Below are 15,204 nucleotides of genomic sequence, written 5' to 3'. Positions count from 1 at the left end.
CAGTCTTCGCCGGAGTCAATTGACCGATATATTGAATTATATGTCTATGATATTGACCGCATAACGTCGTATAGTTCATGCATGTAACCAAATGTAATTGACTATACAATAGTATATTTGGCATGTTTGATCATGTATTAACCAATACTTGGGTGAACTCGATTAACCAATACATGTATTTACTAGCCATCTTTTTTCCTATTTCTAATTCATGTAAACCGGAATGTTAATAATGGGTGAACTCGACGAACGAAACTTTCCCCGTAACGCGGAAGCTATTGCGATCACCGTCACTCTCATCGAAGTTTCAGTGGAGGAGTCCGAAACTAAGAATCTCCTCCAGGTGATTTGACTTGACTTGTGCTTAGTTTCTCTCGATTTCATTAACAAGAACAATCCAATTCTCCTTTCGAATTTTTGGGTTTAGGGACTTAAACAATTCGGATAAATCTTCTAGGGTTTAGATTCGTCTAAAGTTTTGTTTATTTCTTAGGTCATGAAGTATAAATTCCTATGAACTTTACCTTAAGAGTGATTCTCTCTGGATTCTCAGTCATTTGCATTGTTTAGTGAATATTATTTTGGGCAATGATTGAAAATATTTATCTGTTCGCTGTCTTTGATCCGTGTTGACGTTTCCCTCTTCCACTCTTGTGCAGCGATGACCTTGGCTGGGATTATGAATATGATATAGGAAAAATCTGGTGAAGAGAGTATCTTTGTTTTATATATGAGATGCTTGGTTACAAAAAAAGAAATGGGCAGACATTCAAAGATCAAACACAAAACCAGAAACAATCTTAATGGTTTCTATGCTTATCCCGACCAATTGTCTTGACGAGCCACTCCGGCTTGTATAAAGCTATAACATGTGCTAATGTTAGTCCAAACAACAGTCCAGGCGCACATCCTATTACCACTGCTTTCCAGTTCAATACTTCTGCTTCTTCTTCTTGCTCTGGTTGTTGTATTGGTGGTGCGTTAGTCCTGACGCAACTTTGTTTGAGAGGAAGACCACAAAGCCCCGCATTCCCTTCAAAGGAGGATTTTGGCTGTCCAGTGATTTGTGTTCCTTGTGGTATTTCACCAGTGAGTTGGTTATGAGACACATTCATGTACGCCAAAAACGAGAGGGTCTTGAGTCCATTAGGAATTGTCCCTGAGAGTTGGTTTCTTGACAGGTCTAGTGACTGGAGTGCCTTAATATTTGCCAAAGATAGAGGAATATGGCCTGTGAAACCGTTGTTTGACAAGTTGAGTGCAATCAGTGCCTTCAAGAGACCGATAGATTCAGGAATCTGTCCTTCCAATCTGTTTCCAGATAAATCAATGTTGCTGTAGAAAGTAAGGACCTTTTTGTGCTCCATGAATAGACCTTTGTATTGCAAATCCGTGGTATCTTCATAGTTATACTCAGAGTTGTTGTAGTCTCCCATATAGATTTTCCCATCTTTATTCATCTGAAGTGATGATGCTTTCCAATTCACAAAGTAATTTGATGGCAAGCTTCCTGTAAAGTTGTTATCTGATATTTCAAGTATGCGCAGCTCAGGGAATCCAAGAGGACCTTGACCAAGAAGAGATATTGGGCCATAAAATTTGTTTGAACGCAGGGTAAGGACCTGCAAATGAGGCAAAGCCTTGAGCCAGAAAGGAAACGTGTCTTCGATTCTGTTGTTCTCAACATTTATAAACTTGAGAGAGGAGCAATTCAGAAGAGACCTCGGAAGCTTCCCAGTTAGTTGATTGTAACCAACATCCAATGACCGAAGCAAGGAACCATCATAGAATATGTCTGGAAGACTTCCCTCCAAGTTGTTCTTTCGGAGATTCACAGCAGTGAGAGAGCTTCGGAATATGCTCAGACATTGAGGAATTGAACCGGTGAAGTTGTTGTAAGATAGATCAAGAGCAGAAAGAGAGCTTCGGTTGCAGATTGTAAGAGGTATGTTCCCTGTGAAGCTATTGTTCCATGCAGATAAGAGGTTGAGAGCGTGTGGTGGTTTAGGAAATAGTCCTGTAAATTTGTTTAAAGCCAAATCTAATAACCTCACCGATGAATTCACTAAAACGTCCTCCGAACCTTCAAATCCGGTGAAAGAGTTATTAGAGATAGTCACTATGCTCAGACGTGGAAGGTTCCAAAACCACTCAGGGACTTTCCCTTTTATTCTATTGTTGGAAATGTCTATAAGCTCCAAGTTGCGAAGGCTCCTTAAGAAGTTTGGGAACTGACTGATGCCACAGCCCGACAAGGCAAGATTTTTCAAGTTCAGTGGGATGTCTGGATGTGAGCCTAAACTGGCCGGTGATAACTGGTTTCCGGATAAGCGGAGGTTCAACAAAGATTTGAGAGAGGAGAAGAGCCTTAAGTCAATTGGGTGGCTTATGTTTAGGGAAGCAAGATCGAGGTCTGTGAGGGTGATGTACTTAGAGATAGGCCTTAGGATTTGTGCTTCAAATTGGTTATTCGCAAGGCGTAGGCTCAATAGCGTAGATGAAAAAGAGGAGTTTGGAACGTCAATAGTACCGGTGAGATGGTTTCCGGTCAAATCAAGTCTTGACAAGAAAGGCAGTGTAAGCAAAGAAGAAGGGATGTTTCCAGATATGTGATTATGGGAAAGGCCTAAAACGGAAAGCTTGGTTAGGTTCTGTACAAGTGGAAAACGACCGGTGAGCTCGTTATAGGTAAGGTCTAAATAGGCAAGCATGGTAAGGTTGCTAATTGAGGAAGGGACTTGACCGATGAAGCCATTAGTGGAAAGAGCCAAGACCTCTAAATTGTTGAGATTGCCAAATTCGGAATGGATTGAAGAGGAACTGAAATTGTTGAAAGAGAGATCAAGCGAACGGAGATGATGCAGCCCGAAGAGGCTACTGTTGGGCTTAAGGATTCCAGTGAGACAGCCACGAGGGAGCTGTAGCTCTGTGACCATGCCCGTCATGTTATCGCACCGTACTCCATTGAAGTAGTCCGTTTGGTTGCAATCACGGGAATCAAACTCGTTCTTGAACTGCTTTAGGGCTTGAATTTGGTCAGGGCGGCAAGCAGCAAGTTCGACAACAAGAGCATCAATGGTAAAGACGGTCGAAACAAAGACACAACAAAGTAAGAGTACCAAGAGAAAATGCAAACGCAGACATGACATGGTAATCATGAAAACTTTTTTTTTTACGAAGAATATAATAAGCAAAGAGTCGTAGAAAACTTTTAGACATACCATATACATCCATGTTCGGCAAAGACTTTTAGGCTTGTAGGTAGTTAGGATTGGATTAGTTGTTATCTCATACGTGTCAGATTCTAGAGAGAAGACTTATTAAAAATTCTAGAGAGATGGTCTGTTGTAGCCTTAGTGGCTCACAAAGAAGTAAACTTACTTTAATAATTGCGGCAGGGACTGAGAAAAAGACTTTGTAGTTTTTTTAGGTTAAAGAATAATTAAGACATGGTCATCTTAAAAGTTTGCCTTTTATTCTGGAAATTGATCAGTGTAATCATAATTTCTGTACACAGCCATTAATCTGTGATCTGTTTTGATTTTTTGAGAGTGTTTTCATTTTCTTGAGCCGTTTGGAGATCGTTATGAGGATGTAAGCATTCCTTGGGACATTGTCTCCATACAGAAGTCAACTTTAGAGAAAGAGCATACTATTATGCAAACCTTGATGGTTGGAATTGTTGATAAATTGACTGTTTTAGTACTCAGACTCAATCAGAGTATTGAGTAAACTAAAAGCTTCTTGGAACTCTGTGTCTCAGTCTTTAAGTCTTAGTTTCAAATTTTGATAATATAGTTACGAACACCAACTCAAGGGTCGATTAGTTTTGACACAATCATGAAACGAAATCTATTGAAACGGATTCTATGGTTTAGAGGGTTTAGCAACTTGGACTGATACACTGGGAGTTTAGATATATCTGAAGTTTGTATATTGTAATTGTGTCTATCTGACTCTTTAAGTACTTTCCTCTTCTGTAAAGCTAGGACATGAAGTATAAGACAGATTCTCTCTTTGCTGAATTCTCTTTCATTTTCCATTGTTTAATCCATTTTCTCATTTGAAAATATTCATCTGTTGTTGACTTTCATGTGAACACCATTTTTTTGATCCATGAGTTGAGAGACACTGACCTGGCTGAGATTGTAAAATGAAACAGGAAAAGCTGGTGAGAAGAGAATGTATTTTATACATATGATTACATACACATGAACTACTTGACAGAGGATCCAAGGATCAAAACGCAAGAACGAAGCAACTCTAACGGTTTCTGCACTTATCCGAACCAATTATCTTCACGAGCCAGTCCGGTTTGTATAAAGCAATGGTATGTCCTATAGCCAATCCAAACAGTAGTCCAGGTCCATACCCTATTCCTACTGCTTTCCAGCTCAACACTTCTTCTTCCTCTGGCTCATCTTCATGTTTTTCTTGTTCTGTTGGGGGAGCACTAGGGGAGAAGCAAATGTTCTGGAGAGGAAGACCACAAAGCCCTGCATTACCTTCAAAGGAGTATATAGGTTGCCCACTAATCTATGTCCCTTTTGGTATGTCGCCCATGAATTGGTTATGAGAGACATTTATATACGCCAAAAACGAGAGTGTCCTGAGTTCTTGAGGGATTTTACCCGAGAGTTCGTTTTGAGACAGGTCTAGTGACTCGAGTTCGATAACATTGGCAAAAGACACCGGAATTATCCCAGTGAAAGAGTTGTGGGATAAGTTGAGTGCAATGAGTGCCGTCAAGAGACCGATAGAATCTGGGATCTGTCCACCAAGTCTGTTTCCAGAGAAATCTATGGCAGCATAGAAAGTAAATATCTTTTTATGCTCCATATATAGACCTTAGTATCGCAAGTATAAAGTATTAACATGCTGATAGAGAGCATTCATATAGTCTCCCATATACATCTGCCCATCTCCATATATCTTGTTTGATGATGCACTCCAATTTACAAAGTACGCTGGTGACAAACTTCCGGTAAAGCTGTTATCCGATATATCAAGTATCCGCAGCTTGGGAAACCCTAAAGGTCCTTGAGGACGAGATACAGGACCATAAAATATGTTTGAACGGAGGGTAACGACTTCCAAATCCGGCAAGACCTTGAGCCAGAAAGGAAACACGTCTGATATTTTGTTGTGCTCCACATTCAGAAACTTTAGAAAAGAACAGTTCACCAGAGACCTTGGAAGCTTTCCGCTTATTCGATTGTACCCAACATCAAGTGTTTGTAGCAGAGAACTGCTATAAAATGTGTCGGGAAGAGTTCCATGGAAGTTGTTCTTCCGGAGATTGACTGTTGATAACTTACTCAGGCATTGAGGAATTGAGCCGCTGAAATTGTTGTAGGATAGATCAAGAACATCGAGAGAGCTTCGGTTGCAAATTGAAAGAGGTATGTCTCCTGTGAAACTATTGTTCCATGCAGAAAAGAGGATGATCAAGAGTGGTGGAACAGGGAGTGGTCCTGCGAATGAGTTTAAGCTAATATCTAACATTGTAACTAATGAGTTACGGAGAATCTCTGTGGAACCATCAAAGCCGGTGAAGGAATTTTTAGAAAGACTCACTATGCTCAATCGGGAAGACTCCATAACCATTCTGGAACCTTCCCTTTGATTCTATTGTTGGAAAGGTCTAAACGTCCAAGATTCTGTAAGGTCTTCAAAAACTTTGGGAACTCGCTGATGTTGCAGTTCTTTAACATCACCCGGTACAAATTTGGTTGAACAACAGAATCTGAGCTTAGACTTGCAGCTAATATACTATTACCGGAAAGCTCCAGGTTCAGCAAAGATTTGAGAGAGGTAAAGATTCTTAAGTCAATTGGCTGGCTTACGTTTAGGAAAGAGAGGTCGAGTTCTTTGAGTATTAGCTTTGAGATAGGCTCTAGTATTATTCCTTGGAAATGGTTATGCCCAAGGAACAAGTGCTCGAGCCTTGTTGACGAAGAAGAGTTGGGAACTTTAATGGGACCGGTGAGATGGTTTCCCGGATATCAAGATGTGACAAGAAAGGCATAGTGAGCAGAGAAGAAGGGACGGTTCCAGAGAATTGATTATAGGAAAGGTCCAAAATGGAAAGCTTGATGAGATTCTGGACAAGTTGGAAATTACCAGTGAGCTCGTTATGTGAGATATCTAACTGGGTTAACAAGGTTAGGTTACTGTATGAGGAAGGAACTTGACCAGTAAAGCCATTAGAGGAAAGAGACAAGACCTCTAATCTGTTGAGATGGCTGAATTCAGAAGGGAGTGAGGAGGAAGTGAAGTTGTTGTGAGAGAGATTAAGGTAACGAAGCTGATGCAACTCGAAGAGGCTACTGTTGGGTTTGAGAATTCCAGTGAAGCAGCCACTTGGGAGTTGTAGCTTCGTGACAGAACCAGTCGTGTCATCGCACAAGACACCGTTAAAGTAGTCGCTGCGGTTGCAGCCACCGGATTCAAACTCGTTCTTGAACTTCAGAAGAGCTTGGATCTGGTCATGACGACAAGCAAGAGCGTTGATCACTAAGAAGCTTGAAGCAAAGACGATACAGTGGAGTAAGAGTAACGAGAGAAAACTCAGACGCGATTCCGACGTCATGGGCATCATGAATTATTGAAGCAGAATAATATTCTTCAAGTAAAGAGAGATGTAGAAGATTGGTATGTATACATGTGAGTGTGTAGTTTTTGGATTGGAGCTGTCACTTATCATTCACCGAACACAAGTTGAACTGAAGAGTTTCACCAAGACCAGAAAACAAACTTTGACTTGGTAATATTTGTCACAAATGGATTTGTTTGTGGATTCGAGAAGACTCAGTCAAGTCAAAGTTCAAAGAATTGGTAATCTTAGAGCTTTACAGAGTAGTGGCATTAGTTTGTTTGTAATTGGAGAATATACTTCAGTTTCAAAATTCATTTGTGACATATATTTATTGGAACCCTCTAACTCAGCCTGAAGTCTCACAGTTAAGCTCGCTCTGCTTTTCCCTCTCATCTCCTTCATTCCGTGTCTTTGTTTGTGCCCTAGCCACTTTCTATTCAGTTTTGTAAATCCATGATGTTGGATGTTGTTTAATCTGTATGATCAGTTCTCAGTTATTCTTGGGAGAAGTTTCATGTGCATAGTTTCTTCCAATGTTATCTAATATAAGCTCTGATGATCTTACTGTTAAGAACTTGAGACAATGGAGTTTAAAATTCTTTATAAAGTTACAGAAAATGGAATGTAATTGCACAGCTCGGACCTAAGCAACTATAACGAGGGAGGGTACTCTGTTGAAAACAGAGTGAACTCATTGAACCTCATGAAACATATTGTTCCATGCACATAAAAGGTTGATAGTGAGTGGTGAATATGAATTGATCCTGTGAAGAGGTTTTGAGCTAAAATCTAAAAGTTATCGCTGATGAGAGGTACGGAAAATTTCTGAGGAACCATCAAAACCGTAAGGAAATGTTTAAATGATTCACTATGCTTACTCGGGGATGACTCCATGACCACTCTAGTACCATTGCTGGAATTGGAAATGTCTAAACCTCTACTCTAGGTTCTTTTAGAGCGTTGTATTCCTCCACCTTCAGCTCAATGTTCGGCACAAGAAGTGGCTCCAGCTGTCATTGCGGCGGAGCATGAGCCTGAGCCTGAGGCGTTGATCAAAGTGTATTATGGGTCAGACCATTAATATGCGGAGACACTTTCTTTACTCGCAAGTTACCCCACCAGGTCAACTACTTTGAGCATCTCACAAAGCACAAAGATAGAAAATATCTGCAGTTCTGCATCTCCACCGTTTGAGGCAGAGCTTTAGAGATAAACAACACCAAGATTTCACCACCAAAGGCATGTAAGTGAAAACATTCGTTAACAGATTAGTGTAATCCATTACTTAAGGAAGTAAAGAACGTTTTTTGAGTTGTTAGTTCATTATTATCTTTGTTATTTGTTTCTGAAAACATAATTGATCTTAATGCTTATGACTGTAGAATTGAGGAGAAAAAGTATCCACAATGACATAGTTTCTCGGATCAAAACAAGAGCAAACTCATAAACAAAAAAACCCTTAAGACGATACTATTAGATAAGCGCTTCAAATATTTACAGTGTAGTAAAAGAAATAAAGAGCATTCTCTTCAATCCATAGTATATGGTAAAATCGCAACCGCAAATTAAAAGAAAAAAGACAGACAGCCCAAAAAAAAAAACCCTAAAGACAACCACAAAAAAAATCATTAGAAGAACCAAGAGAAACCACAAACTGGATATAAAGATCAATCTAGCTTATGCTTCTTCTCCCTTATGCCTTGCTTCATAAGTATACTACTAGACTTGCAAAAAACCCCCAAAATATAAAACCTGTAACAGCGTATTGTCGAAAAAGAAAGAGCTCTAAGCCGGCTGGTTTCGTTGTCTCTCTTTCGGTTCTTGATGTCTTGCAGCTGCATATATTATTAACATGTTTCAGTCAGTCCAACCTTTTCATTCCATCTTACCAACAAACAATAAGAGAAATCAAAACAAGATAGTTTACATACCGAGTCCATTAGCTTCAGAGGTTTTCATCACTCGAAGCCTTTTCACCGACGTGATGAACATTCTAAAAAGATGACGAAAACGTTTGAGATCATTGAAACACATTTATAAGAGACAATAAAACTAATTAAGATCACAATAAAACTAATTAAGATCTGTTACCTCCATGGAACATCGCCAACAAGCATCCAATCTCCTTCCTTATCTTCATAAGTAAGTACAAACTCAGACGATCCATCCAAAAGCCTCAACGGTTTAGTGAACTGACCCGTTAACCCGATAGTACCAGGATTAGTACGAAAGAACATATCTTCTAGAGTTTGGGCCAAATTCTCATAAGAAGAATGAGCATTCAAATCCACTTTTCTTCCAATAGCTACTCCATCCATGTTCACCTTAATAAACCCAAGTTGCACTTTCCCATTCACTTTCTTTGTCACATCTTTAGGCTGATGATCATCATTCACTTTCTTCTTATCAGCTTCTTCTTCTTCCCTCGCCGACTTTGTAGCTTGGTTATTAACCAAACTGTTCATCCTGTGTGACCCTATAGGAGGCCATCCCACAACTTGACTGCTACAAACAAATCAAACATATATCAGTCAGGACTTCTCTAAATATCCAAATTCAACAACAACCAAGAACAGATTCAGCTAATCAAGATGCCTAATTCCGAAAACAGAGGCCTTGTTCCTACATAAACTCAGATCAAGAATACACGAACTCTTTCTGAATGATTGAGCTAGAGAGCTCAGCTAAACACACTAAAGAATCATTAAGAAACTCCTAAACAAACTCTGTTCCGAGAAGAATAACAATTTCACATCAAAAACTTGATTTTAGTTGAAAAAGACGAACCTTGAACGAGGAGGAGATGAACCAGCGTGAGAAGCAGAATCAGCAGCACGTTTAGAGCCAACAGAAGGAAAATCCTTAGCAGTCAAAAGCCTACCACGCTCTCCCCACGCGCCACCACCTGATTTACCACCAATCTTGGCCGCCGTTCCACCCCCAAGACTCAGCCCAAGACCAAGCTCAAGCTCACTCTCACCTTTCCCCATCTCAAGTTCAGTAATCATCAGAGAAAACAACACAACAAGAAAGTGCCCTAAGAATCCAAAATCAACACAAAAGAGAGAGTCTTTTGAGAGTCAAGAAGGCAGAGCAGAGAGAGAGCAAAAGAGAAAAAACCTGGGAAAGGAGAAAAAGAAAGAAAGAAAGAGAGAGAGAGAGAGAGAAGGAAACAAGAAAACAAACAAACAGAAAGAGACAGAGAGAGGATTTTAAGGGTTTCTTGAAATCTGAAAGAGAGAGTTTTTGAAGAAGAAGAAAGAGAAGAAAGAGAGGAAGAGAGGATTAGGTGGTGGACAGAGTGATGAGAAGCGTAGGTCCCATATGTCTGGTAGTGGCCATACCAACAACAATGCCTTTCTTCTTCTTCTTCTTTTCTTTTACTAGTACTTTTTTAGTATTAATTAATTTGTGTTGATTTGATTAAGAGACTTAATTTTTATTACTAAAAAATCTTTCTTAAACTTTTTCTTCCCGACATTATCAAACTTGCGTGCTCCCGTTTGCGTTATTGTTTTCTCCTATGTTTTTTATAAAATCATAAACAAAACAATAGTACTTATTAAAACACTAGTACACTAAAACCTCTAGAAATTAATAAATATTATTATAAATTAATAAATATTGTTAGTCCCAAATTGGGACAGTATAAAAAATAACAAAATTCGATAAAATAATAAGATAATAATTTTTTAAAAATCTCCATGTAAAATATAATCCCAATAATATCATAAATCTATAATCATGTAAATTTACATATATATATATATGCTAATATAGTAAAGTATGTTTCCCTTAAACCTCATATTTATACAATAATTGTTATGTTGTATCTTCAAACTATAATGATATTCTTATTCATAAATTTGAATATTTATGTCATGTGTATAAGTGAATTTATCTATAATATTTGTAATTAATTGTCAATAATATTTTTTTAATTATTTCAAATTTAATTCCAGTACCATAAAATTTACAACAACCAAAATTCTAATCATATTTTGCAAAAATTGTCTCAATTCATAATTTTAAAAAATTAAACAATTAAAAATATACTTATAAATTAATAATTATTAATTTACAGTATAAATAATAATTATTAATTTATAGATAAATTAATAAAATGTCTCGGTCCTATATTATTAATTTATAGAGATTTTTTTTTAATTTATTATATTAAAATATAATGGGCCTTCCCAAATGGGCTTGGCCTTAGATTACATACAAGAGACCCAACAAATACAAAAAGAAGGAAAACGACGTCAAAGTGCTTTCGCCGGAAAGGAGGATCGGATCCTGCTGATCAACCTGAGACAGCTGTTCGAACTGTAGCGCCGGTGGTTGCAAGATCGACGGCGTTGCGGCGGATTCACCAGATCGAATCCCTTGACGGAAGCAACCCAGATCCGTCAGTTCTCCTTCTCCGGTGAAACCACCGGACCTGCTACAAATCTTCCGACCAGTTCAGACAACCGATAACAGGCTCCGCGAAGTCAGGTCCCGTTCCTAACAACCTGCTCACTCAGATCGAACACCCTCCTTCTAACTCCGGCGACAACCGCTTCCTTCAGGTAACAACTCTTCAATCCGGTCCGGTGGAAGCAAGTATCGTGGCGGTTTGCAGACGGTGGTGGTTCAATTCACCGTCCAACATCCCGGAAAACCCACGAGAGCCTAGAAGCTGCCAAACTCCACAGTTAACCACCGTGACAACGCAACTCAACCCTCCTGCCTCCCAGCCGACTTCCGCCGCAACCCGCAGCTCAGATTGGACGGCTGAACCCCGAGAAAACTCCACCGCAAGCCACCGCGACTTGATCAGGAGCTTCCGCCAAAAAAAGCCACGTCGCATCGGTTGGGAGACCAAACCACACCTCTGTTGTCGAAGAAGAGATCTACCCACCTCTGCCTTCCTCTTGCAGATCCAAAGCCTGCAAATTCAGCGCCGCCCTCCTTACCTGACATACAACACCAAACCACCAAGCAAAGAACCGCTTCAACTGGAATGAGAAAACTCTCACTACTCATCTGGAGCCAACGAACCGCCGGATGAGAAGAACGACCCACGAAGAAACCACACCCGATCCGCCAGATCTGGTTCCGGATTTGATGCCGTTCTCAAGCACCATCACCAAAACTTTCACCAGCGGTCACCACCAACAGAATCTTCGCTTCACGCGTCGAACAGACTCACCAGAACCACCATCCCGAGTGACCAGACCAAGACGGAGGACCTCCTTACCGATGGGAAGAGAGATGTCAGAAAGAAAAGAGAAAAACTAAAAGAGGATAGAAAGCCCTTTTGGGCGCCGGAAGGGCACACCAGAGAGGCAAGAAAACCTAGAACTGAAAGTTTGTTTTTAGAGATAAGGAAGAGAGAAAGGAGAGAGAAAGTTGTAAAAATTTTATAGTATCTTCATAATTTTTACTGTAGTTGTGTAGCACCATCACCATAACTCCGTCCTCAAGCACCATCACCAAAATTTTATAGAGGTTTTACTGTAGTAGTATTAAAAAAAACTGTTGTTGTGTGTTGTTTATATTTGTGGAAAGCTTTGTTTTCACATCACACACTTACTTTTCTGATTTTGTTAGAATTTGTATTCGTTTTGATGATTTCTATATGGAGGTTATTTATAGCTATATATATGCTTTTATATCATGTTCATAGCAAACGCTAAATATGTGAAAATTTAATGGCTACATACCAGTTTTGAAAAAAAGTTAAATTTGAGTATAATTGTGGATCACTAACTATTGGAATATATGAAGATGTTACATTTTGATTGGAGTGACAAATCATTTTCTTTTATAAATTTATATTAATCTTAGAATATTTTGTCATCAGTTATGTTCTTATGGTCTCAACTTAAATGGTTTTATAACATTTTTTTGATATGATATATTCAATTACTTCACTAATCAAATTAGTTTTACTAGTTTATTATTTTATGTAATTAAACAAATATATAACTTCTTGGCATAATTTTTCGTCAAATAATGTATACGCCATATTCTTTTTCGTTTCTTCTTTTCGTGGAGGACTATGATGAGTTTCAAATAAAGTAAGAAACCAAATAGGTGTTCATAATAGGAAATTATTATAAAAATAGTGGTGATGAGATTATTCATCATCATGTTTCTTGGTATGGTATGATGATCTTTTGAAAACTTTCTCAATCGCAATTGATGTGTGGGAATTTCTCTTTTGATCAAAATCATGACTAAATGAAAAGATACTGTATTTCGTACTACCTATATACCATGTTTTAAAAATCGCTAGGCCCTAGTAGTGTAGTCGAAGAGGGTCTAGCGATTAATTGATTAATCGGATATTATACGGGGATTAATCGGAGATTAGTTTTAGGATAGTTTTAATATTTTTATAATTAATATTAATATTATAACGTTTGGTGGTTATATACTTTTTCTGCGTGTGATTTATTAGAGAAAAGCACAGCTTAGTTGGTTAGTGACACGTTTCCCACGTAGTGTATCGTGGGTTCAACGCCACAAAACTCAATTTTATGCATTTTCCCTCATTTTTTAATAGAGGGTAAAATAGTCATTTCAAATTCATCTTCTCCACTCGAATCTGTAACCCTAGTTCATGGCCGCCGGTTATTTATTTACCCGTTTTTCATCGATTTCTTTGTTAATTCAACTGTTTTGATAACTCAATATTAGATCTAACATTTGTCATCTTATTTTCAATAAAATAGATCAACTTTTTTTTCGTTTTTTCGATTTTACAACCGATTTGGATAAAATCCCGGTGAAGCATCGCCGCCGAGCGATTAACCAGCACCTCGGCGGCCGCGTTTTAACTATATATATTGATGGATTTGTTAGGATAAAAACATGCATAGTTTTTTTAATAAATCTTTTTTTTTGCAATTTTAAAAACAGAGTTAGTAATGATAACGATCTAAAATTAGATAATTAAAAATAAATATATTGTTAATCGCATAAATTTATTAGATTGTTATCAAGGTTTTCTTTGAGATTTCACGGTATTACGTTACAGGAATATTTCATATATATATATATATATATATAGAATTTCATAAATATATATAAAAGAAAATTACAACAGTATTGTTTCCTTTTTCTTAGAAAATTCAGGACACCTGAGAACCTCTTCAGACTTCAAAGCGACTTAATTCTCTCAGTTCCAAGTACTATCAGTTAGTCAATATCAGATATTTGATTCTATATGTTTTTTCACGTTATCTACGTTTGTTCTAGAAATGCGTGTGATTTTTAATATTCACGAATTTTCTTCGACTCGTTTTGCAATTTTATTCGCTTCTTAGTTTTTAGTATTCTTTTTTCTTTGCGCTATCTGTGTCGTTCCTTTATAGGACAAAAGGCACGAACATTGCTTTAACTATAAAGTCGAACCCCAAGTGGGCTGTGGGGTTGTCTACTAAAGGTAAAATAAGAAAATACTACTACTAGATTATACGAAACAGTTATTTAGATCTGCATAAATCTATCATATATTAGTGAACGTTGTTAAAAACTTGTTATAAATTAGATAACTCATCCGGCGAAGGATTTTTTCACCTTGACTTCGTGTATCAATAATAATAATTTAACTCGATAAGTAGAAACGCATATGTAAGTTTTTCTCATTTGTAACTAATGTAAAGGAAAAGTTATACATTGTTTTCGTTTGTAAAGCTTTTTTAACATCCTGAATTTCAAATCAATCTAGTTCATGTATGTTTCCAACGGATTAAAGTTTAGATCAAATGTACCGTGAATTGTGTTTGTAACTTGAGAACATGCAGCAAGTTGAGAGAGTCAATATCATTTGGAATCATAAGGAAAAGACAGAAAGCAGATTCATGATATATAATTTGTAATCAAATGTTGAGCATAAATGATGGAGATTACTTCACGCTTGTAAATATATATACTTGATAAAGGTAAAAAAAAAACGTTCCAAATTTGTAACTTATATGACATTCCAAATGGCTTTTCACGCTTGTATGATGTATATATATACAATTCGTTTGATTTGACTGATCTTATATTATGATTTATGAACATTCCAACAGTGTAACATATGATTAAGTTTGTAAGAGCATTGTATTCTGTAAAGTAAGATTAAGAATTAGTCATGATTTTTAGAAAGAGATAAATTGTTAATATTTTAATATAATACTTCTATATGGACACTATGCGGAAGAAACGTTAGTCTTTTTATTAAATCAGAACATAAAATATATTTTTGGTATATCTAAAGTTAAGTGTATGAGTAATATTTCCGGAACGATGGACAGTAGAAAATACCCTTAATTACATGCAAAACAGTAATAATAAAATGACAGTTCTCTTATAAAAAACAGGTTGAATATAGTATATAAACTGTATAATTATTTCACTGTTCTAAATTTTACCATTTACGCGAGGAAAAATAATGCTTGTGAGGGAAAATTGCTTACTACTAGTATTGAGAAAGTAAAATAATAAAAAAAGGTTGTCGTTTTAGGGAGACAAAACGACAAGAGCGCGTGGATCAGGACACGAGCTTTGAATATTAAAACAACACGTTGTTCAATGGGTTTTGCGGACCATCCGGATGTTTTACTCGTTTA

General features: G+C 37.5%; 1 protein-coding gene and 2 pseudogenes across 3 annotated transcripts; all 3 read right to left on the bottom strand.

The window, feature by feature from the left end:
• Positions 1 to 702: 702 nt before the first annotated feature.
• On the bottom strand, positions 703 to 3,229 carry LOC104749542 (receptor like protein 27 pseudogene; annotated as a pseudogene). The gene has a single exon (XR_015584506.1). The product of XR_015584506.1 is annotated as a receptor like protein 27 pseudogene (transcript).
• Positions 3,230 to 4,169: 940 nt separating this feature from the next.
• Positions 4,170 to 6,698, bottom strand: LOC104749544 (receptor like protein 26 pseudogene; annotated as a pseudogene).
• A 1,341-nt stretch (positions 6,699 to 8,039) lies between these two features.
• On the bottom strand, positions 8,040 to 10,045 carry LOC104749541 (auxin-responsive protein IAA13). Of its 2 annotated transcripts, none has more exons than XM_010471193.3 (4): positions 9,386 to 10,045; positions 8,690 to 9,100; positions 8,530 to 8,591; positions 8,040 to 8,433 (listed from the first exon to the last, which is right to left on the bottom strand). In XM_010471193.3, the coding sequence occupies exons 1-4, from the start codon at positions 9,604 to 9,606 to the stop codon at positions 8,384 to 8,386; spliced, it is 744 nt and encodes a 247-aa protein (XP_010469495.1). In that variant the 5' UTR covers positions 9,607 to 10,045; the 3' UTR covers positions 8,040 to 8,383. The 2 variants fall into 2 exon arrangements, with proteins under 2 accessions (XP_010469495.1, XP_010469494.1); XM_010471192.3 differs by having other exon boundaries at positions 8,690 to 9,103; positions 9,386 to 10,019.
• Positions 10,046 to 15,204: the final 5,159 nt, after the last annotated feature.

Source organism: Camelina sativa, chromosome 16, assembly GCF_030686135.1.
Source record: "Camelina sativa cultivar CO46 ecotype springtype chromosome 16, ASM3068613v1".
Classification (NCBI taxonomy): Eukaryota; Viridiplantae; Streptophyta; class Magnoliopsida; order Brassicales; family Brassicaceae; genus Camelina; species Camelina sativa.
This window is presented reverse-complemented; position numbering and strand designations above follow the sequence as displayed.